General features: G+C 33.5%; 2 protein-coding genes across 5 annotated transcripts in view; both read right to left on the bottom strand.

The window, feature by feature from the left end:
- The window catches only part of LOC130621496 (ceramide synthase 5-like), a 90,258-nt gene extending 88,620 nt beyond the window's left edge, over positions 1–1,638 (bottom strand). For both annotated transcript variants that reach the window (XM_057436792.1, XM_057436791.1), the window contains exon 1: positions 1,635–1,638. The gene's annotated coding sequence lies outside the window, so the exon portion shown is untranslated. The remainder of the gene's footprint in view (positions 1–1,634) is intronic.
- LOC130621490 (aladin-like) lies at positions 1,263–25,340 on the bottom strand. 3 transcript variants are annotated; one of them, XM_057436783.1, is made up of 19 exons: positions 25,278–25,340; positions 16,483–16,563; positions 14,787–14,904; positions 11,688–11,821; positions 11,562–11,614; positions 10,012–10,100; positions 8,645–8,667; positions 8,329–8,383; positions 8,035–8,132; positions 7,258–7,341; positions 6,617–6,740; positions 5,862–5,983; positions 5,206–5,266; positions 3,664–3,742; positions 3,497–3,587; positions 2,858–2,925; positions 2,698–2,770; positions 1,958–2,042; positions 1,263–1,506 (listed from the first exon to the last, which is right to left on the bottom strand). In XM_057436783.1, exons 3-19 carry the CDS (start codon positions 14,877–14,879, stop codon positions 1,333–1,335), a joined length of 1,506 nt encoding a protein of 501 aa, XP_057292766.1. In that variant the 5' UTR covers positions 14,880–14,904; positions 16,483–16,563; positions 25,278–25,340; the 3' UTR covers positions 1,263–1,332. The 3 variants fall into 3 exon arrangements, with proteins under 3 accessions (XP_057292766.1, XP_057292767.1, XP_057292765.1); XM_057436784.1 differs by lacking the exon at positions 25,278–25,340 and adding an exon at positions 24,807–25,239; XM_057436782.1 differs by lacking the exons at positions 16,483–16,563; positions 25,278–25,340 and adding an exon at positions 15,086–15,129.
- Positions 25,341–25,423: the final 83 nt, after the last annotated feature.

Here is a 25,423-nt window from a genome sequence, read left to right as displayed (position 1 = left end):
CCAAATGGTCATGAAATAGGAGTTATCTTTCCTTACAGTGGGTTTCACCACCATAACAGTTTAGATATCAGAATCTGCAATCTCATAGTTACTACGGAATGGATATAAAGCTAAACAAGACGTATGATATACGCAAACAACCTCGCGAATAAAGTTTACAAAAAGCTGTCTATCAAATTGGGATTTTTGTTACGAAGTTAGACACGACATATTTTACTATACAGATACGCAATAATATTTGTTACACACTTATTTTTCAAAATTGATTTGTGAGACCTTCCTGAACGGGAAATTCCTCGAACTTTTAATTTTCGATGGGTCCGTCTTGGGTGAACCGACTGACAGGAAGAAGAAAGACCACAAACCCACAAACCCCAAAATTTGCGAAATTCATTAATTCAGTTAATTCTGCCTACATTCACTTTAAAAAGTTTGGTGGAAACACCTCTATGTACTAGTTAGTTAAACAAGTGTTTTGAACACTTGTCTTATCTTTTTAAAAAAGAAAAAAGAAAAAAAAAGTAAAAATAGTTACCAAGATGAGATTCGAACACACGACGACTCCCGTGTCGGTGCTCAGAGAGGCAAAAATTTCCATTCTTGTAGGACACATTTGCGTTTTAATACAAGCTCACGAGCTTGTAAAAACTTCAAAACATCAAAAATATCTTCAGTGCAATATACGAAGCATTGTTGCGTTTAACAGTGAAGCAATGTAATATACGGAGTCCCGTTGCAAACGCTGTGTCTATCAATAATGTAAGATAAAGATATGTATTATTCTTTTTGTATGCAAAGTTTAACAATTTAGTAGAAAATACGGTGTGAAATAAAGTGCAGTTTGCTTTAGTTTAAGCTTTTGATAAGATATTTCAGAATTATTTTTACATTTTTTACATTACGTAAAAGTTTATTTAATTTTCGCAATTTTAGGAAATAAGGAACAAAAACACAATTTTTTCTTCTACTTTCCTCTTCATGGAAAAAATCTTAACTTAAGGTCATTTCCTCGAGAAGGAGAGCAAATTAGGAAATGATTTAAATATAAAGATAAAAACTGAAACACTCTAGCTTGATTAATTTTTTCGAGTTCGCATTTAAGTGGACAGATAGGTTGGCGATAAAGGCGAAAAACGCTAAAATTTCTCTCGGATAGTCCTCTTCGATTAGAACTGTTTGTTGTATTTCATCTTGAGGTTTCAGTTGTTTCAAAGCATTCCCCAGAGTGTCAACAGTGAGCAAACAACGTTAAAAATATTGCATTAATAAAGAATTTTTTTTTTTAACAAAAGTATTTATACAATAAAAAAGATCCTGTTCACATTTACGCGATCAATCATGGAACTGACTGTATATTACAGTTTCGTTTTCCACCGTACTGTAATCTCTATTTTTATTCGTTGTGGTATTCAGTTCATTTATGTGTGCAAGATGATATCTGGGTGACGAAGACAAGTTCTGGTTATATAAAAGTGGAATAAGTGAGATCGTCTCGCTTGACCAGTACTAAAAAAAAGAAAATTCTTGCATTAGTTCTTTGTAGGTTACCGTAAATGCTCAAAAAAACGTCTGATTTCTATTTAACGCCCAGGTCTCTATAAAACGCCCAGTCTGTATTAAAAGCCTATCTGAAATAAACTCAGGAAACATTGTTTGTCCGCATTAAAAAGGTGTCTACATCTCTCTAAAGACAACCTAAACTAATTTTAAGGAGAATTGGTCCAAAACTGTATTTGTTGTTTGAAGGGCCAAGAGAAGACTATTAACGGGATACAAAACAAAACAACTATTACAATGAACTAAAAACACTTTTGGAAAAATTGTTTAGAAAAAAAAAAAAAGAATGATGTCCATGCAGAACTGAAAATTCTCAGCTTTATGCACGTTGTCTGCTTTATAGAGATGTCCGATTTGCGGAGGTTCCACCGTTATACGTGAAACAAGTTAAATTACTTACAACAGCCATGAGAGCTCCCATATCATAGCCATGCAAAAAATCAATCTTCAATGGAACCTCACAATCTTCCCCACGAATAAAACCACTAAACAATATAAAAAAACAGAATTCTTTAAAAAGGAATTGGTGGACAAAAAACTAGAATTAGGGTAATAAAAAAAACACTGAAATTAGAAGTCAAAACTGATATAATAAAATCCAATGGCCAAAACAATGGCGATAGGATTACAAAAAGGATAAAAAAATTAGAACAGCTAAAGAAACGTTCCGTGCCTAAATTACAAAAATATTAAAAAATATTAGGAAGATAGTTAAGTGCAAACAATGATGTTGCTAAAACGTTAATGTACAAGTACTTCTCTGGAAATACCGACTTGTTAATCTGTTGCCAAATAAAAAAATTCAAGCCAACACAAAATTCAGAGCTTCATTGCTTTATGTCGCAAACGCATGCGTTGCACAATCGTTAAAAAACGCTATTCAGGACTTTACATTCACGTCGCAATTTTGCCGTTAAATATATAATTTTCGTCTATACAATCGGGTCCCTTTAAAGTTAGTAATTGTCGTCAAACTGTTGTAGAATAAGAGATCTTGTGTCACTTTGTTGTACAAAATGTGTTTCTATTAAAATGATAACAGCGATTGCGCAACTGTTGCTTAACACTTTTTATGGTAACGTTAACCGACCTTTAACTATTTTTACATTAAGAAGAGGCAACGAAACATTTAAAACGTACCAAGGAATTAGCTGCAACAACGGAGCGATTCTTGTGTGAAACAAAACGACATATGGTTGGTTACTCGAAGGTCCTATGAAAAATGACAGAAAACTTCAAGATGTCGTTCGTCAACATTTCATTAGAAAAAGTAAACAATAAAAAGATAATGGAAAGAAACCTTGACATGTGACTGCTAATCTTGAATTTGTTGGATCCCATACCATATCTGTAATAAGTCCACCTATTCTGAAATTTTAAAAAAATGATGTTCTTACTCACAAAAAGCTTCAATTTTAGTTTATCGATATTGTATTTGAAAAATTTAAAAGATTTCGTGGGAAATTCGCGAATTCAAATGTTTTTTGCGGAAAATTTTTTAACTGTAAACAGATTAAAATTAATATTTTGCTTCAGGTTGGTTTACTTTGAGAATCAACCAATGAAAAACTTCGCAGATATATTTTGTACCAGGAATTTGACTTCGCGAATGAGATTGTAATTCGCAAAAATCGTAAAAAAGTTTGGATGCTGAAATTTCTGACCTTTAAGTAGTGACTAATAATGGTAGATACGAAAATATAAGGTAAGCCAAATTGCAGAGCAATCGCCAACCATTCGAGAAATATTTACAAAAACAAACAAACAAACAAATAGCTAATAAACACAGCAGAGAGGCACCCAGATATTTTTTTTCCAACACAAGATAGGTGAACGTAAAATGGATATAACATTTGATATGTCAATATCAAATGTTATGTTGTTAAAAAAATTTAAAAAGATTTATTATTATGAAAACTAAAATTATGTAATTCCTTACTCATTTTCATCTTCAGTATCCACACACGCAGACAGATCCGCACATTTCAAAGCTACTCCAGTACTCCCCACATCAATATTGCTTTTGCTATCTGTAACACATAAAATGAAAAATATTCTGTTCTATTTCTCCCTTGTGTGAAACTTGCCGAAAAAGTTCGACCTTACCGAAATGAACGTAATATATAATTGGTTCACAAGCCACTGTAAACAATAAGTAAGACCCACAGGAGCTCCAGCAAGCATTCTGAAAACAAAAAGTCGTAGTTGGCTAATATTCCTAGGACTAATTTGATAAACATTAGTAATGACGAATGAACCTTAGCAGAGTGTCTGCCAATGTCAATGTCTTAAGTTTTTCAATTATTTTGATGTTTTTTTAATACTTTGTTTACATTTGAGAAAATTTATCTGGATTCATAGGTCTAATAACTAAAAATTGGATCCGTAACAATTTCCTAAATCCGTACAGATGATCATTTAAAAATCTATACGTTTTTGTACACGGGTGTAAACAGATGAGAATAAATAAAAAACTATTACTTTTTGTTTAATACCGGCTACTTCCTTTGAATCCTTGTCTAAAGATTCATTACGATAATTTTTGCTATTGTTAAAGGCAAAGATAATCTCAAAAAAAACAAAGCCAAAGGTGTAAAAGAATCAGAAATGACAATGCTGAACAATCTATACAGATCAGAATTGACTTTGTAATCTTTTTTAAGATTTCCAAGGTTCTATTACAAAGAATGTAGAAATTGCAGGCTTCAAGGTCACCTAACGTCATCTCAAAGTTTTTAATTTTTGTGACAATAGTTGGTTAAATTCAGTCTTCAAAAGTCTGAACTTAACCAATTTAACTTTCATTCAACGCCACTACTCCAATGAACGCCCGGAGTAAAATCAAGCTTTAATTCAATAAATGCTTCTTCCAAATAACCGCCAACTTCTAAGTAAAAGCCCAGGGTGTTTATGTTAATAGACGCTCATGAGCGTTTTTTAAAAAAAATAAAATTAAAAAAGAATACTCCGTAACTCTTTTTAATAAAAACATCTAAAGACAATTATAATGGTTGTCGAAAGCATTGAGATGAGTTTAAAAAAATACTACCTAGCATAACATTGTGAATAAACGCCCCTAAAGCCCCATACTAGAATAATTACCTAGCCTAAACTCTCGATTTTCAAATAAATGTCAAATACGGGACTCTAAATAGTTCCTTAAACTGAGTTCCTTATACTTAAAATCGGTGCAAACACTTTTTCAATGTTTTCATGAAAAGAAATGTTAATATTTTTTGCAAAGAAACAACAAGCACATCAATCATGGGTCACCAAAAAAGGTTTTCTGACTGAAACTTTCCTTCCCTTTACAGCTAGGTTTTTTCATGTTTTTCTAGGTCGTGTGCTACAAATGTGATGGAAACCTTAAACTAATGACGTAAGAAGAGAAACATATAAAAAAGACTGGTTATGGAGGATTGGTATAGCTTCGCAATAACAAACACACGAGGCTCTTATTGGTCGAAAACTCACACAGGGATAATCATTTTAGAATTTACATAGCTTACTATTGAACAAAAATTAAGATGTGTGGCTGATTGTGTTATTTGAAGAACATCTCAAAAACACATTTAGGGCTTTAACGTGTTGTTGCGTAATAAAAGAAAGTATAAAAAGTGCTTTCTACTACAAGAAAAATATACATACGGAACAAGTGCCGTTTAGATCAGCCCATTTTTCACACGTCCACTGCATTGTCTCCCACACCCTAAACAAACAAACTTTCACTTTGCATACAAACTCTCACAAAAATACCTAAGAAAGGAATCGATTTTTCCCAGTGTTACCATGCTTAAGCTTTGTTTCCAATAACCCATTTTTTTGTGGCACAAAAGTTGTACAATAGTTAAGGAATTTATTGGAAAGCTATGTTGTACAGCAAATGTTGTAGTCTTACATCTCTGCAACGTTGTACAATTACGGACTATTGGAAACCAGGCTTTAGTGCATAATATTCCTTGCTTAAAACTTCGTATTCAATGTCACTTCCTTGTGGGGACCCTGCATTTTTTAAGATAATGAAAACGGGTTAACCCTCTTGAAGAGCCGCCCTCACCGCCATATATCTCTTGAACAGGAAGAGCTATGTACATTAAATTCACACGCATTAGCCAAAATTAGAATTACAAAAACAATATAAAATGTTTTATGTTTGATTTTATACCAACTCTTTGCAGGTCAATTGAGAACAAAAAAGTTAGCAAAGACATTGAAAGTATCAAAGAACTAGCCTCTCCCTCTCCTCTCTCCATAGATCGAATAGGGTTAAAGTGAAGGCAACATGAAGTGAATGAGAACTCAACCTGAATGTCTGGGATTGATTTACAGATAACAATTTTTGCCCACATGGCGACCAGTCCACAAACGTTATTGCACTACCTACACGGTGTATAGGGGTATTCCGTTCTGACACTATACTCCAAATCTAAAAATGGAAAATTAGAGCAAGTGAAGGAAATAAACAGGTTTAGTGCCGTGACAATGATAGAAGAAAACACTCCAAACATAAATGCATATTTTTGCATGGAGAATTTTTTTGACAAATTCAAAGGTTCCTTTTTATCAACAAGTTCTTAATAAAACTAAACTTAGACCAAAGGGCGTTTTACATTTTTCTTCATTGTGCATGTTTTGGTTGTTTTATCATTCTTGTCACAAAAACGCATCAAATTGGTTCATCTAGGTATCCGCTCAATATTATCATCTCGTTTTCCTGATAATTCTAACTTAAAAAATCCAAAAATTTTCCACATTTTCTAGTTATTTTGAGCTGGTACAGATATTCTATACCAATTTGGACAACAAAATGTAAGTTAGGCACAAGCATACTAATCAGACTGTAACAAAATATATTTTAGTCTGAAATTCAATTTTTGTTAATATTTTTAAAAAATAAAGTGAAATTTAAGTAGTTGTAATTAACAATATAAATCTAAAATTCTTGACATTTTCCTGACAGAGTGAAAATCCTGGTGGATAAAAACCTACCACAAAACAGCGAGCGAACACCACACACTCATATACATATTACAAAATATGACCCTGGAATGCATCTTACCCAAAAACAGGATGAGTTGACGCTAGAACATGCTAAAAGCTTTCCATCTGAACTCCAACTTATTGAGTTAACATCAGAAGACATGTCACGTGACTGTAAAAACCTCGTCATATTCGAACCAGACCTATATACAGACCTCATTTAGAACAGGCTAATATTTTGAGATAACAGAAATCCTTAAAAATGCCGCAAGTAAAATACTGTCAGATTGGTGAGAAAAATAAATAGAATAAAGGGTGACACAATAAAATATGCTGAAGGATGAAGTACTAATTGTAAAAGAATTTAGCAGTCCCTGAGTCTCTTTACATTACTTGGTCATTAATTCCCCCTACCACCTCTTAAGTTTTGTTAACAAAAGACAACCGTTGGTCTATTCTTCTTATATGTTTGCCACTGTTATATCTTGTCCACTTCCATTTCTAACACAAATTTTTTTTTAAATTTATTATTTTTAATACAAACCCGACCTTTAGTTTTTAAAAAAATCTTAAAACTGCATCAAAAGCTGTGGAAAGTCTACAGATTTCATACACGCTTTACACGTTACAATGTCGTTTCTTGTGCTATCTCAACATTTGCATTATGCAATTGGAAGCCAAACGAGAAATGACAAAAAGCTAGCAATGATGCACGCTAACCTTACTGTGGTGATATTTGGGTCCAATAACCAGACAAGAATTCCTTTACTGCTACCCACAGCCAAACTTAATGACGACTTCGGCCTGAAATGAATGTATACATATATATATATATATATATATATATATATATATATATATATCTATTGATTTAACACAAAAACATCAAAACAAATAAAAGCTTGTGGTGACTAGGTGACTATTGTTATCATAAAAGCAAGAAGACCAGAATGTAAGCAGTAAGTCTCCAAAGCTTTCTACACAATTATTTAAAGTTTTTACTCCATTTTATTATTTACTTTGAAGTTCCTTTTAATAGATTACTTGTCAATGCTTGCGAAAGTTTATGGAACTTCGAGGATTTTTTTGCACAAGATCCAAAGGGACTGAAAGTAATTTCTTAACTGTAAAAGTTTTATCAAGTGTGAGTGCATACTTCCTTCTTTAAATAGATTTATTAACTTCTGTTGTTCTGTTGTTTATTATTTCTACCTACCTGAATGCTATTAAAAGTGGTAAACTTAAATGGCACAATACATCCTCTGTCATACTTGGTAAGAATGTAATCAATCAACTTAAAAAATAACCTCATGGAAATTATTAAAGATGGCAATGTAAACAATAGATTATTGCTTAATTTTACATCAATCAATAAGACCTGGAAGCAGGATATCCAAAATATGTCATTGGTCAGTTTTACTATGATTTAGAATTATGAAGACAGACATAAATTCTGAACAGAAAGAAAAAAAGGAAATTACACTTGCGTATACTAACCTCCAAGCAAGACAAGTCACTTTTTTTATTCTTTTATCTTTTAACAAGACGTCTTGTTCGTTTATTTTATTCACTGTCATCACTTTTATTGTTTGATCCTTAAAGTGGAAAATAAAATTCAGAATACATTGTGCTAAAAGATTCCATTATTACCCGGGTAAGCAAGGCAATAGTCTAATTTGTTCAAAATGTATCGTTATTGTGCAACCTGGTTATTTTAAGCTTGTGTAACTCACAGAAACAACACTAATCGATCAAATCATAACACTCATAAAAAAGTAATAAAGAAGTTACCTTTAACACAATGGCCATTCTTGGAAGGTGTGGATGACATGCTAATAGTGGTGAACTATAAACCAACAATAGAAAGCTAACTTTAAACCCAATACAACTTAGATTTAAAAGCACGGTAACTTAGATTTAAAAGCACGGTAACTTTGAGAAAGCTATTTTTGAAAAAAAATGAGTAAATATCTCAGAAGCTAATAAATGTTTATTCAATGCAGGATTGTTACCCATTCTAAATTCTTGAAAAAAAATATTTAAAAAACTAAATACGACAAGTTACAAAGAACGGTCAATTTTATAGAAGTAAAGAAATAACACATACTTGTTAGATGTGTAATGAAATGTCTGAAAAAAAGAATTTTAATCCTAATGACATAGTATACTATAAATAACATATAGAATTTCAAGTTAAATAATTATACTAATTATAAAGACGAAGGTTTCTGTTATGTTTTAAGAGTAAAGTGCAACGTGGTTATGGAGTTCGCTTCGTAATCACAAGGTCCATGGTTCGGTCCACAGCGCGGGCATGTTTAGCAAGTGCCTTTACTACAGCTATGGGTCAACCCCTGCCATGTGAGGGAAAGTTGGTAAGTATTACCAGTGTATACTTAATGTATACATTCCGAACACAGGACCCACATTGATAACAGTGTTTCCTACACTGAAGTGGCTATATCCTGTATAAATATTTGGAATAATAATAATAATAATAATAACCAATTAATGGTTAATGATTAACAATAATGCATCAGGTCAGTCTGTAAACGATTTTACTTTTTGCTGCTAAAAAACAGCAATATAACCAACCAATTGACTTATTGTTTATTTTAGTTAAAAATAGCGCAGCTGAGCCAAGTGTCAAAGAAGTAAAAATAAAATATTTTAATAGGGTGAAATCGAGCTTATTTGTTTGGATAGTTGTTATCAAAAAAAAAAAACGTTTTATCTCACCCTATGTCTAAATATGCTTTATTGTTCGCTGTTCCTACTTCATTAAAAACCAAAGAAGACTTTTGGCTATATATTTTTTCCAACTTTTAAAATAACAATCATATACCTTTTTTGTTTGCTCTGAAGTCCCATTTTTTGTGAAAAATGTGGTTTCTTCTTTAGACAACTGTCAACACCTAGTCCTGTTTCTAGCCACGATGTATTAAAATTTTAAACTGCTTAAATGATTGGCAATATTCAGGTTGGTGTGACAACTAATTAAGTTATCATAAATTCATGTTCTGTTTAACTTCTTTTTTTTTTATAATACATAAATACATACAGTACAGTTTCTCCTCTTTGCTAGCCCCCTTTTTTGCAACATTTTGTTCAGAACTATAAGTTCCTTTGTTTCAACAATGAGTAACAATAAATTCTGGTTGGTGTAACAACTGTGGAAGTAATTATTTTTGTAGTTCTTGCACAGATCTTAAGCCACTGGATTTGTTTGTCATTCATTGTTAACACTTTTAAGTTTTGTTTATTATTTAGTAAGAAAGTCTCAAAGACGTAGCATGTTCTATTTTTGCACTTTTATACATTTCTTCACACCATTTGAGGTATTAAAGATGTGGATGCAATTTTAATGAAGTTCTTATTTTTGAAATTGGGCAGGATGTTCCACCTTCTAATATGCACAGCCCTTTAATTATATCTGATCTGGAAAAAGCCCAGGAGTAAGGCAAAAGTACTTACTTTTTTAGGCATAATTTTTTCACGCCAGGAGCTTAGTAGTTCCAATCCATTGTGAAGCGCTAATGACAGCGATTTTATAGAAGTATGAACTAAAACATATAAAAAAAATAAAACACAGTGATGACCTAAAACGTTGAAAGGTCTTAGCAAAAAAGCACCATGTTTTAAAAATTCTCTATCATAAGTTTTTTCTACTGTCATAACATTTAACAAAAAAGCAGTATTTTAAAGAATTTTTTAAATCTAAATTTTCAATATTTCTTCCATCAGATTTAAAAATGTTTTTCTTGTCAAAGTTATAGGTGTTAAGATTAGATTCACACAGATACTAAAAAAAATACTTTTACACACCCAATGAAACTTATTATTTGTTTGTTTAATATTAGGATTTCTTTGGATTGTTTAAATGACTGAACTTATTTTTGCTTTTGTCATGATCGAAACAACCTTTAGCTTAAACAGTTAAGTCTTTTTGTTCAGATGAAAAACAATAGACATGGTTGTTATTTATGTTTACATTTTAAAAATAAAAGCACAATTTTAATGTTAAAACTCACTATTTAGCTTCTTAGTCTATCAAGATTTTGTCTTAAACCTTAATTGGTAGCTTACTTTTTCAAATCTTCTGTTAAAAAATTCATGCTTGTCTTTCTTCAAATTGAATTGCATTTTTCTGCAGATGCTTCTAAAGCTTTGTTAGTGATTCTCACGAAACTAATGGTAATGGCAAATGTAATACAAAATTTTTTTTATTAATAATTCATTTCTACAGGTTCTTGTTTTAAGTGACAACCATGTAATTTAATAAAATTTAGTTTATAGTTAAAACAGCCATTTTTTTAGTTGAAATATAATGTACGGTTGTGTTTATCAACACAACGGTCCTGTTGTAGTCAGAACTGGGTTCACGTTACGACGCATTAGCCAACTGAGCCATTGCACCTTGAGTAAAAATATTTAATTTGGCGATTTGAAGGCTGCCGTATTAACGCAAATGATTTATTGATGCGAAATATACAAAAGTTTTTTAGAACATTTTCTGTGAAATGATTCCTCTCAACGAAATAAAGTTGTGTTGTGACTTTCAAGTTTTAAGAATAATCCTAATGAATTTCCTCCTTATAAGGATTTCATAAGAGTTTTTTAGAAAGTATTTTTGAGAAATGGCCAAAGGCTCTCAGATGTATGGGCCCTAAAAATTTCACATGCATGTGTCTAACAGATATACTAAAAAAGTCAGTAAGTATCCTAGCCATGCATTTTATCCCTTATGTCAGGAACAGTTGTAAATAAATTTTTAGGTTTTGTGAAATGACTCATTAATAATTTAAAAGTATATTGTAGCAGTGATGTGTAATTGACATTGACTTGCAAAATAGTATATGCATTCCCTGCATTTTGTTAACTTTGAGTTGAAAGGGTAGCCATTTTTTAACAGTATTTGTATCTGGTCTCAAAATGCTATAAAATCAATATCAGAATATGATAATAAAAGAAACATTACCCAGAATTAAAAACTAAAAAATTAAAGGCAAAAAACAGCCACATACCATTTTTTGAAGATTGAAGTTCTTTAAATACTCCTGAAAACCCATTTTTATTCCTAAGGTGAAGACAATTTCAAAAAATAAACACATTACTCTACTATATGAAGACCATCAGCTTAATGAACTCACCATTCTTCTTGAAGTTTCTCAATCAAATGTTGTTCTTCGTTAACAAAAGCTGCTTTGCATGTAGTTTCTAAGCAAGCTAAACTTTTTGTGTGTGAGGTTGTATCTGTTAAATCAATCCTTCTGTAGTCAGTTATCTAAAAAGCATAAAAAACAATGTTGTATTTGTGAGTCTACTGTTAAATTTGTAACATTTTAAAAAAATTTAACAAAAACAGTAAAATTACACAAAACAATTTGTAAAATTAATGGGTGCTAAACTGGAGTGCATGATAATAAAATGCATAAAAAAAGATACCCAGAAGTTAAAACTACATTTTCTTGACTTAGTTTTTTGGTATCCATATGTTAGAATACCGTTTTTTCACTTAGCTGTAATTTTTTATATACTTTTCAGGGAATTCCATGAGACGCGCACACACCCACACACGCGCAACATTCATCACACCCGCTAATTACGCTCTTTACTCCCGTAAAATAAAAAAAATTAACAAAGGATTTATAAAAGTTAATTTTCTACAGCTCAGTAACTGTCACCGGTTAAGGCTATGCTTTAAGCATTTACCTATTAAAAACTGTATTCCAAAAATCAATCGCTTTACATAAACAGCTTCAACTGTATCATTAAAAACAGTTTATAACCACTTGTGGTTAAATTAAATTTGTTTTAAAAAAGTAAATTAAATGCCGTGTTTTTTTCCCATGTTTAAATTAAATGTGTTTTTTTCTGTCTGTGTGAAATTAAATGTGTGTTGAACATTTTATTTTAAAACTAAATTTAATTTAAAATAAAACCTCAATAAAGAAAAAATGACTCCCATTTTTACCTGGGAACAAGGTTGGGGATAAAAACCACTACAAAAAAATGGCAGATAATTGCAACAAGTGCAACGTGTAGCACGTGTCAGCGTCTCTTCGCTCACTGTTTAAAGTTAATTATATGGTATTTACCTATTATAAATTACTTCCTACAACGAACCAAGGTGTTTTGGTAACATATTTAGCACTTTTACACCACTTAAATAACATTCATGGGACTGATTAAAGTGAAATAAACCAGAAAAAAAATCGTAAAAACGCACGCGCAAATTTTCTGAAATAGATTTACGCGTCCGATGTGTAGCACACGTGTTGTTTTCTTTGTGGAATTCCCTCCTTATTCTATACAAAAAATCCTTTTGTAGTCAGAAATTTTTGCGAAACTTAGGCAAATATTTTCATATTATTAGAAAGCATTCCAGTCACATATACACTACGACCACATTATCTCCAAAAGGGTTTTCATTCGCAAAAAAATAAAAGAATAATAAAGTAATGGCATATCTAAGGGATCTTTATCAAATCCCCCCCCCCCTATTCAAAAAAAAGTTTTGTAACAAGGCTAATTTGCAAACACTAGTGATTTTTTAATTAAGTAACACTTCTTACACAGGCCTCATACAACTTACCTTTTGCGTCAATTGACAGGACTCTGCTAGTCAACAAAGGAAGTAACTCTCTAAACTTTTTCCAAGCAGAACCTATCCTGCAAGTAACACTTCTTCCAACACCCCCTTCACTGCCCAACATATCACCTAAGTAACAGACGTTCTCAACTATCTCTAACGAGCCACTGTTGTACATCATTAAATTTGACCAATATTATTGGTTGTTACCATTTTCCCAAAAAACAACAAAATTATTTTCTTGTTGTTGTGAAACACAGTTAATACTTTTAAAGGTACTGTCCGGTAAAAAATTGAAACTTGATATTAGTTACATCTTGGTACAAAAGTAAAGAAAAAAGTATTTAAATACAACCAAAATTGTCTTTCATAAGTTTAAACTGAATTTGTTTACTTGACCATGCCATTCTGAATCACCATCTTTACTGAACTTTAAATGCAGAAAAGGACTGGGTGAAAACATTAATATGCGCAATTTATGCAATTCTTTGGGTTACCCCCGTGTAGAGATTGGCGCATGCAGAAAGAGAAATAAAGAAAAAAGAGTTAATGATATTCCCAACAGAATTTTTTTACGTTTATCAAAGAGAAATTTAAACATAATTGAATTTCAGTTTGAGCCAGAACAACCCATTAACAACAACAAATTCCCTCTTATAATGACAATGAAGCAGACCCACCAGAATCACCCGCTGCTTCTCTCACACAGATAGACGACAGTGAGTGGTGCTTATGTGAAAAGTGCGAGAGGATGCTTTTAGCTGTTGAGTGTTTGTGCTGTAACACGATGGACGCTATAAAATACTTCTAGATATGGTATCTATATAATTTGCCTAACATTTTTCTACTGGTTGTATTATAAATGAGCGCCTGGGCACAAGGTTTCTATTGTGTTTTAGATAAGAAATGTATAACAGAGCACAAAGATTTTAATGTGGTTGGGATTTTAAAGAACACTTTGTGGAGAGTGTTAGTCGCTCTTCACGATCGGGAAAGCCGTGGACTTAAAAAAAGGAGAAAGTTTCTAACAAGTAAGTCGCTAGCACTCCTGAAATTTCTGTTGTCATAGTATTTCCAAGCTTATTTGAGGATGATATTTTTAGATCTTATCGATATGCGGCATACCAATTTTGTTGGTTTGTTTATAACCACTTGGGAAAAGGCGTTTGTCAGGTCATACCATTTTGTGTCGTGTCTAGGATACGTAGAGAATATCCAAGCCCAAATGGGGGTGTATACTGGCTTCAGAGAAGGTGAAGAAATACCTGAAATTGATTTTTCTTGGATAAATGAAGTTGACGGATGAGAATAGTTGATTGTAAATTAAAAACAACCGTCTTTTTCAGGAGAGGCGTGTGATAGCACGTGCATGCCTTGGCACACGCGTAAATCGTTTCAGGTTAATTGTAATGCTTGAGAAATAAATATTGAGTTCTAAAAATCAACCTAAAAATCAATTTTGTAGCGTGCAATGACAGCCCTCGAAATAATATTTGGAGTCTCGTCAGACAAAATGCCCGCTTGCGGTACTTTTCTTATATTTTTACTGGACAGTACCTTTAAGCAATAAAAAGATTTAATTTTGAAGCAACGTAGAGGCAGTTCTCGCATAATGAAAAAACTGAGCAATTTAGCACTGATATTATGAGTTACTTACAACACAGCTTTCATCAGTTGAAACAAGTTTTGAGTTTCTTTCTCCAATTGTTGGTTGTCTTCCTGGAGGTGGAAACTCAGCAAGGGTTGACATGCTTGATAACTTTTTTTCTTTAGGCCTAATAAATTAGACTTAATCATTTTAATGATTCTAAACATTTAGCCCTCAAAAACGAGATGAGGGATAATACCCACTTATATAAAATATATTATACATTAATATATATAATATATAATTAATTTAGAAATGTGGTAGGATTAGGCGAAGTTTTCATGATAAAATAAGTTATCCAACTTTACCTTAGCAAACAAAATACATTTTTCAACATATGATTTGGTGGTTTGTATCGTAAATGATCTACTAATATTGATAATATTCATTGCTAGTTTACAATAAAATAAATTGTTAATCTTCCATTCTAGACGATTACTAATAAGAATCAATTGGTGGTGATGTTTACTTGTGTTGAACCAATCTTGCTGGTGAAATCATTGTGTTTGTAATAGTGGTATATATAGTGTGTTGTGTGTAAATCAATTGGGTTTATTTGGTGTTGCATTATTAGGAGAACTGTGAAGATAACCTACAGGTTAGTCATACACAAATTGCGAGTTTAACAAATGGTAGCAGAGGAATAAAATTGCAAAGTATCATAGAGTAATGTCGAAAAGTTGGGTACCCCCACTATCATTGAATACAGAGTCCAGTTACAAAGACTGGAAAAAAAAGTTCAAATATGGCAACCACCCACAGAACTAAAGGCGGAAAAACAAGGGCCAGCTATATTCATGGGTTTGAAAGGAAAAGCTAAAGGAGCAGTATTAGAATTGGAAATTGAACAAATCAGTGCCAAAACTGGAGTAAAAGCTATTACTGGCAGATTGAAAAACAAATTTACTTAAAGGATGAAAATCAAACTGCGTACCTGGCTTTTAAAACCTTTAAAAAATTTAAACGACCCTCTGAGATGAGCATGAATGATTACCTTATAGAGTTTAATAGATTATATCACAAAATTCAAGTTCACCGTATGGAACTTCCTGATGGAGTTTTGGCATACCGAGTTTTACAAAGCGCTAATCTTACACCAGAGCGCTATGATTCAATGGTATTACAGTTAAAGAAAATATTTGGTGATACTATGGCCTCATCTGTGTCAAATGATGCTGTAAAGATAGAGCCTGTTTTACAGGCAAGTGCAGATTCTACGGAGCAGAATTACAGGTGGTGGATAGGTGGATATCAGCGTTCACGGTTTAAAAGAGGAAGGGCTGCAGCACCAAATCAAAGATATGGATGGAGGAAAACCAGATCCAGTAACAGAGTAATGAATCCGCCTGATGAATTTGGAAATATTTTAAAGTGCAATATTTGTCAGTCTATTTATCACTGGGCTGTGAATTGTCCCCATTCTTATGAGAATCAGGAGTCTGAAGATGTAAAAAAGGAAGAGAGTCGTTCAAAAGTTACATTTTTTCTAAAATTAAAGAAAGTGAAATGCAAACCCTTGTTGGTGAAACTTTGTCATGTGCAGTTTTAGACTGTGGTTGTACCAAAACAGTCTGTGGTAAGAATTGGTACCAATGTTTCATTGATAATATTGATAGTGATAAACTGCCAGAAGAGTATCCAGATGGAACAAGATTTAAATTTGGAGATAGCAAAGCAGTTTGTTTCATAAAACAAGTAATCTTACCTGTAATCATTAGTTCAAAAGAGGTTAATCTAGAAACAGAAGTTGTACCCAATGAAATATCTTTGCTTTTGAGTCAAACATCTATAAGAAAAGCAGATGCAGTTTTAGATTTTAGCAACGATACTGTTAAAATGTTCGGGGAATGCCATCCTTTAAAATTTACCACCACAGGTCACTGTTGCATACCTTTAAACAACAACAGAATAGACTTAGATGAAAATAATTATGATCATTTGCTTTCTCAAGTTGCCTTTGTATGCGCAAGTGAAAAATCAAAAAAAAACAAGATCGTCAAACTTCATCGTCAGTTCTGTCATCCAGGTGCTGAGAAATTAAAATCTCTTATTAAAGCATCAAATTCCTTTTTAGAAGACCGGGGTGAAATCATGAAATTAATTGATAATGTCTCACACTCTTGTAAAGTATGCCTTAAGTATAGAAAACCAAGACCACGTCCTATTGTTGGCTTACCAATGTTGTCGGAATTCAATCAGTGTGTAGCTTTAGATTTAGTGCAACTTTCACAATCATTGTCGTTTATTCATATCATAAATACTTTTACAAGATTTTCATCTTCAAAGTTAACAAAGACAAAAGATAAAGATGTGATAACAGACATTATCTTTGAAATTTGGTTAGCAAGATTTGGTCAACCAAGAAAGTTTCTGGCTGACAATGGAGGAGAATTTATCAATAAAGTGTATGAAGAAATGTGTGAGCAATTTAACATAGAGTTTTCCACAACAGCAGCCGAAAGTCCTTGGTCGAATGGGCTATGTGAGCAACACAATCGTATCATTAAGGAAATGCTGAGTAAGATTATAGATGATACAAAATGTACACCTAATCAAGTACTTTTCTGGGCTATTAGTGCCAAGAATTCTTTATCAAACAACAATGGATTTTCACCAAACCAGCTTGTTTTTGGTAAAAACTATGACTATCCCTGCATCCTCACTGATCAGTTACCAGCCATGAATGATACAGTTTCAAGTAAGACTGTGGCCCATAACTTTGCTGTGATGCATGCATCACGAAGAGCATTCATAGCAGCAGAATCTTCTGAAAGAATACGTAGAGCATTGCGGCATAATGTCCAGTGTTACAATGATGTGCAGTGTAACTGGAGACAAAGTCTTTTATAAAAGAAAAGACACCGAACAATGGCATGGACCAAATAAACAAGTACTTTTCAAGCATGGTGGAAGTTATGTGAGAGTCCACATTTGTCGGTTGCAAAAGGTAAATCAAGTAGTACATTCACAGAAACCATCACAAGACTCTGAAAAGAGCCCAGTAGTAACAACTATGCAGTTGGACAACTGTGTTTCACCAGAAGACGAAATTTTTGACATAGTTGATCTTGAAAGTAATACTACGGAAGTACCAGTAAGAGAAGCACCAGTAACTGAGGATGCAGCCATTGATAATTCACAAACCAATAGAGGAAGGATCTAATGAAACATCAAAAGGTGAAACCACAGTCAATGAAAAAAAAGGCAATACCTCTATTTCAAGGAATACCAAAGGTAAAAACCAGAATCATCTATAAGCTAACTCCAGACAGTGAGTGGATTAAAGGATTAGTTCACAGCAGAGCAGGTAAAGTGAGTAGAAAAGGAAAAGAAGGCAGGCAATATGGCAGCTGTTTAAATGTGCAAAATGAAGACACAGGTGAAATTAATCGGTTAGATTTCAAAAGATGTGTGAGTAAATGGCAACCAGTTTTTGAAGCCAATGACACTGAAGAAGTATTATTAGCGATAAAACCAACTATTGAAGACGAGGTCTTGAATGCGAAATTTAAAGAATTAACCAACTGGCAAGACAACAATGTTTTCTCCCCTGTTGAAGACAGAAGTCAATCTACAATATCCACAAGATGGGTAATCACAACAAAAAATATAGAGGGCAACAAAATTGTCAAAGCTTGTTTGGTCATAAGAGGTTTTGAAGAAGAGGAGGTTCAAAATCTGACTAAAGACTCCCCAACGTTTTCAAAAGAAAGTCTACGAATTGTACTCACAATGTTAGCAACTAACGAATGGGAATGCCACACCTTAGATGTCAAAACAGCATTTCTTCAAGGTAACCCGATTGATAGAGAAGTAATTATAAAGCCCCTAAAAGAAGCAAACGTAATAGGGGTTTCTTAGAAATTGAATAAAGTAGTATATGGCCTTGCTGATGTTTCAAGAGCTTAGCATTTACGAGTAAAGAAACAGTTAATTGGTTTGGGAATGAAAATGTCTTTATTTGATGAGGCTTTATTTTATTGGGTTCAAGATGACTGTTGTCAAGGATTGATCGTAATACATGTTGATGATTTTCTTTGGGGAGGATCAGAAGATTTTCAAGTAAAAGTCATTGCATCCATTAGAAAAATATTTCGGGTTGGGTCAGAGTATTGCAGTAATTTTAAAGATGTTTGAGTCAACGTACAACAATTCAATAGTTCTATTGAGTATGACCAAAGCAAATATGTGGCAAGCATGGAACAGGTTGAGATTCAAAGCACCAAAAACAAACATCAAGAACTCTCACATGAAGAGCAATCTAAGTTTCAATGTATTTCTGGTCAATTAAATTGGGATATCTTCTCAATCAAGGCCAGATATTTCTATTGATGTTTGTCAGTTAAGCACAAAGTTAAACCGTGCAAATGTTGATGATGTTATGAGAGCTAATAAATTGGTAAAGAAGTTGAAATTTAATCCTGATATTTGCCTAAAATTTTGGAAGTTGCCTCATTTGGAAATCTACATGACGGAAGCTCTCAAAGTGGAATTTTTGTTTTTCTTAAAGGTGTTGAGAACACCATGAGACCTATCACATGGCAGTCAAAAAAGATTAAGAGAGTTGTACGTAGCACACTTGCAGCAGAAACCTTGTTAATGGTATTGATGCATGTATCTGGGTGAAAAATGTAATAATGGAAATTGTGAAGACAGAGTAGAAGGTATCTTCTGCTACACAGATAACAAATCTTTGTATGAAGCTGCATATTTAACAAAAGCTTTAGAAGATAAGCGATTAAGAGTTGACATGGCTTCTCTCAGACAGAGCATCAATCAAAAGGAAGTTATATTGAAGTGGATTCCCACCAAACATCAGTTAGCAGATGTGTTAACAAAGCAAGGAGCAAATAGCACACTTCTAGTGAATGTGCTACAAAATGGTCATGATGAGTATTAGTGACCAATCAAATGTTGTGTCAAATGTCAGAATTCATTGCTGAAACACCACTTAGCACTTGGCATCACACAACTAAGGACCCAAGAAAGAATAGTCTTCGGTAACTTTTTGATCAAGTTTGTATAGTAGAGGGCATTGGTGAAAAGCCAATTTTTCCCCAGGACCACTACACTAAGCGAGTAGGAGTCGCTATAAATTCCTCCCATAGCAGCATAAACTGAACAACGTGCAGAAAAGAAAATAGAGGGAGATTGTTAATCTTCCATTCTAGGCGATTACTAATAAGAATCAATTGGTGGTAGGGTTTACTTGTGTTGAACCAATCTTGCTGGTGAAATCATTGTGTTTATAATAGTGGTATATATAGTGTGTTGTGTGTAAATCAATTGGGTTTATTTGGTGTTGCGTTATTAGGAGAACTGTGAATATAACCTACAGGTTAGTCATACACATATTGCGAGTTTAACAGTTTACATTTAGCTAAAAAACTCAGTTTTTTCCTACTTGAGTGTACTACCCTAATCAGGTGAGAGAAAATGGTTTACACACAGGGTGGTTAAAAAGCCCACTATAAATTTTTGGCTCTATATCCCATTTTATGGAAGGAAAAGAAATTCATGGCATAGCCTTATTATGCAATTACGTAAATTATTATTGATTCTGTGAAAAAAAACAGACAGGCCATTTTGTAAGATTTCAGGTAGGTGAGCAATGAATCGCACGCTTCAATAATTCTATCTTTAATCTATCTTTAAAGCGATCTTTAAAAATTTAATTTTCAAGAAGCAAAAGTAAGAACAAAATTCCTTTACCAAATTTAAACCCATGGTACGAAAAATTGTTGTAAAATAAATTATGAAAAGTTGAAGCATGACTAACAACGATATTTAGCATTTTTTATTTTAGTTATTTCGAACTTTATTTCTACGAAAGACGATCATAAACATATAAAGCTTGAATTATAAAATTACAAAAACGCTACTGAAAGAAAAATATAAACATTTGCCATATCCCTTTAACAAATGACATCCTGAACACACATTTAAAAAAAAACATAACACCTATGACCTTACTTCACTTATGTGCTCAATTTTCTCACTCTCTCTAAAACACAATTCTGGGGATCAATTTTTCTTTTGTGTTGAGTGTTATTCTAATCTATTTTCATCTATTTTTGCAATCACATTGAGCATATTGAAATGATTTGCTTTTGATAATAGAGCACAGCCCTTAAAATTAGCGTCGGCATTGCTGTAATTGCCGACGAATTGTATATCATATTTAAAAGAAGTCCAGAAGTTCTTTCTCCCACACGACACAGCAGGCAATAAGTCAGTCCTGCCCTTGGTTTTGTTAGGAGAGATGTTCTGCGAAGACTCTAACAATTGAGTCTCCTGTACAGTTTTGCTTCATGTTAAACTGTGCCGGTGACACGCATTTTTGAAGCAGGTCACCGGCGACTTCTGCGATATACAACCTAATGATGCCCTAACCTAATGAGTTCATCTCGAAACATAAGCCAGTTGGCAGCAGTCTTGGTCATGAATGGCGTGCGATCGCACGCGCACGCCTCCACACACGTATTGGGTAAAGTCTGGGTAAGGGATTACTCTAAAATAGCTCAGTTCTGCTTGGCGTGTGTTTGAAGTAGAACAAGGCGTGTGATAAAGACTACGCCCAAATTTATTCCTATTAAAATACCCACCTTCATTAAAATTGCTGACATGAGATACATTTCAAATGTTTTGCGTCTGTATTGCGTCGACAATATTTTTTTTGTTTTTCAGCTGGCAAAAAATTTCGTCATTAACCTTGTAGTCCTATTGACCTACCTTCCCGATGGTGTACTTCTTAAGTTAATAGTTCTGTCCCAACTAGCTCTCTATGTTTTAAGATAAACTGATTAGGAAGTAAGTTGTACACATGTTATTAACGAACTGAAGGTCAGGGCATCATTAAGTTGAATATCGCAGAAGTAGCCGGTGACATGCTTCGAAAATGCTTGTCACAGGCACAGTTCAATGCAAAGCAAAACTGTACAGGAGACTCAATTGTTAGAGTCTTCGCAGAACATCTCTTCTCACAAAACTGAGGGCAGGGCTGATTTATTGCCTGCTGTGTCGTGTGGGGGACAGAACTTCTGGACTTCTTTTTAATACGATATACATTTTTTTCGATTATTATTACTAAACATGTTTGATTTCTCTTTCCCCTTTTAAAAAGATTTTTTAAACTTTATTGAACATGTTTTTCTTTGGTATTACATCACGAGAACATTCGTCCGAAAGCTGTATTAAGGTACAGGACACCTAACCTCTCCCATGTTCTGGTTATATTTAACTTGCATGTGTTCGCACTCTTCTCGCAGTATTCTCTGTGACGATGAAGGTTGGACTAACTTGTGGCATGGTTCCAAATGGTCTTCTGCCCTTCGTTCGAGTGTCAGCATGAAGGAAAGGGGCCGACTTTAATGTTCTCCATACCTTACACGTTCTTCATAATAACACCATTCATTTAAATTTCACAACAAAATTACGTCAACAATTTTTTTGCCAACTACTATGCTTCAAAAACCCTGCGCTGCCGCTCTCCTGAATGTAATAATTGCACGCCAAAATCATAAGCTAGGCGTGCAATACTGATCGCACGCCTGTATTAGTGTAGGCGTACGTACCACCGCACGTGGGTGCAAATATTTATGACCAAGACTGTGGCAGTGAACTATTAACCTAACAAAAGGTAGGAAGGTATGTCAATAAGACTTGTACTCTATTCCAATTTATCACCGTCTTAGGAGATCAATGCATTGAATTTATGAGAGGTCTAGTCCTAATAAAAAGTGAATGACGAAAGTTATTGCCAGCTGAAAAATTTCACTACAAAAATATTGCTGACACAATACCGACGCAAATCAGTTAAAATGTATCTCACGTCGGCAGTTTTATTGCCGACGCAAAAAAATTCTAATTTTAAGGGCTGAGAGCAGTATGATAGGTATCATTTTTAGGTAGATAGATAGATGATAGATGTGCATATTTTACATGGCTAGCCTCACAAATATCGAGGGATATACCCTGTCTATTATTTCCAGGAGGGGCCATGGCGTAGATGGAGAGTCCTAGAGTATTTAATGCTCATTTTGAGCTACGCAGACCCAATTAGAGCCCGCGCTCTACTAGGCAACTCCCGGCAACATCCAACGGCCCACACAGTGTGCCATCTTCCCAATTTCCCTCACATGGCTTGGGTTAACCTGGGGCTATGGTAACATTCACTCGCCCATGTTGAATCGCCGTCAAGAGGAATCGAACCCCGGTCTCCCGCACAGAGTACGAGAGCTATAACCACTAATCTACGGCGCCACAAAGGTGTTATTGATATGTATTTTACAAGCCAGTGGCCAGGAATAAATTAATAAATGCTGTTAAAAACAGTAAAAAACGTTACAATTTAGTTTAAATGATATTTATTCTTTTTCTTTCTTGTATTCACTAACTTTCAAACAACAGAAACAAAAAATGTGAAAAAATCAAAAAATACCATTAATAAGACACATGAAACTTTTTCCTCCCCATTACTGCCACTATTTTATTATGCACACTATGATTGCTAAGATGAAAATTGATAAAAAATTATAACAATATGATAAAAGAATCTTGCGAACATCGTTGTTACAGACCATCTGTAATAATTTATTATTTCGTTTCTTTGAAGACTTTACTATGAAAGATTTAAAAATAAATTTAGATCAATTGTTATTAATGGCATATCTTGCTTTCTCGTTAATAATTTATTTATTTTTCTATTTTAACTTTGTTAGATTTAAATTAAAAGAATTAGCAAAGTTATAAAAATATGCATTCTACGCGGTTTTTTACGTACATGAATACGATTTTAGTTAGCAATAAGGGGTTGCAAAGCCTTCTTAAATCATTCTCTGACTTCATATTTCGCTTTTTTCGTAATTTTGATAATTTCAGAAAGCTAACGCAGACCTAAAGAAAACAAAGAATTGTGCGTGCAGTTAATCGCACACCTAAACAAATCTGTACGTGTGGGCACTGAACAGGTATATATTTTGTGGTTAGCGTCAATTATCAAAACCAATTGTATATAAATAGATATATATAACTTTGATATTGTAATTCTGACATAGTTAAATACTTTAATTCATTTGAAGTCTAATTTTTATTTTGTGCAGGTTACACATCGCTAAGGATTGAGTGAAAATCGGCAAACAGCTAAATTTGTTTCTCAGCAGATAAATTGCTGTAACAGTGATCTACCGAAGTTAAAAAAATCTAACCCTGTCAATTTCACTTTGACTTGTAAGAACAGGGTTTTAAAAAAAAACTACAATAAAACTTGAGCTTGCTAGCAAATAGCAGATACCATCTTTATTATTATCTGGTTGTACAGTGGATAGTGTGCATACATTCGGGACAACCTATCGTTGATTAAAGAAGCAAGGAGTATTGGTAACGAATCAACAACTATAACTATACATATGAAAGAATAATTGTAATAGAAGTGCTGTACAACTTAAAGATGTTGAAGCAAATACAAGTGAAGGAATGGTAGAAATGCCAGTTTTGACATCTTCAGGGTCATATTGGGGGGAATTAATTAGGAATGTGGCGGACAATAAACGCTGGGGTGATGTAGAAACAAATGGAGTTAATGTAGAACGTACTAAGAGAGAGAAAAATCTGCTTTGTTATGTACTTAATATATTATACTAGTCGATAGTGCCCGTGGAAAAATCCAATGAGGCAAGATAAAAATAAAAAGGAAGTGTCATTTTAATTTCGATGGCATCAGCAACCCATCTGCATCTGGTTTTTACGTTTCCTCTATTGTGTAGAGCTTAAAGCGCTGATCAAGAAAATGATGTAATCACATGCTTTTGATGAATGGTTAATGAGATATAAGGGTTTAAAAATTTTGCTGATGTCAGCAAAGTCCCTAATAAAACAGCAACAAAAACCTAAGATGTTGATACACTGATCAAGAAAACGTGTACTTTTAACAAACGGATGCAGAGGTATTAGGGTTTAAGGGTTTTTTGATAACGTCATTAACCCATCCATTCCGAAACGGATTTGGGGACAAAGGTTTGGGAAACTTACCCAAATTAGTTCCAGGTGGTCCCTAGTTACCAACGCGGTGAAAAATCATTGACATCACCACTTCGTTTCCAAGTTATTTGGCCTCAAAGTTTTAGGTGCACTGTAATGGCTTCATTAATTTAATATAGGATATTGACGTTAAAGTAGTGTTATTTTCGTCGCTCCGTAAGGTCTGAAAATTTAACACATTAGACGTGCATTTTTCGGCAACATCAAAAGAAAATGAAGACTTCCACTTTGCCTGTCACAGACAGACACACTTAGCGTATTATTATATAGATTAATAAGGAAAACATGGAAAAGAAGCACATGCATTTTGCAGAACATTTACCATAACCACATAAGTTTTCTCAGGAATTTCTCCAGGACACAATTTTGACCTCAGTTTTTGTGCAAGCCCATATTTATTTGAAGATTATTTATAACAGGAAAAGAGAAACATATAATTTGGAAAAAACTCCTAAACCTTACAAATGATAAATTTCAAAGAATAAAACACAGTCACAAGAAAGAATCTTTCTTTCTTCCTCTCCTCTCTTGTGACGATCATGCATTAAAAGAACACTGGGAAAAACAACCACACAAGGGGTGTTGGGCCCGGGGAAAGGGGGGGGGGG

The sequence above is a fragment of the Hydractinia symbiolongicarpus genome, chromosome 12 (genome assembly GCF_029227915.1).
Source record: "Hydractinia symbiolongicarpus strain clone_291-10 chromosome 12, HSymV2.1, whole genome shotgun sequence".
NCBI lineage: Eukaryota > Metazoa > Cnidaria > Hydrozoa > Anthoathecata > Hydractiniidae > Hydractinia > Hydractinia symbiolongicarpus.
This window is presented reverse-complemented; position numbering and strand designations above follow the sequence as displayed.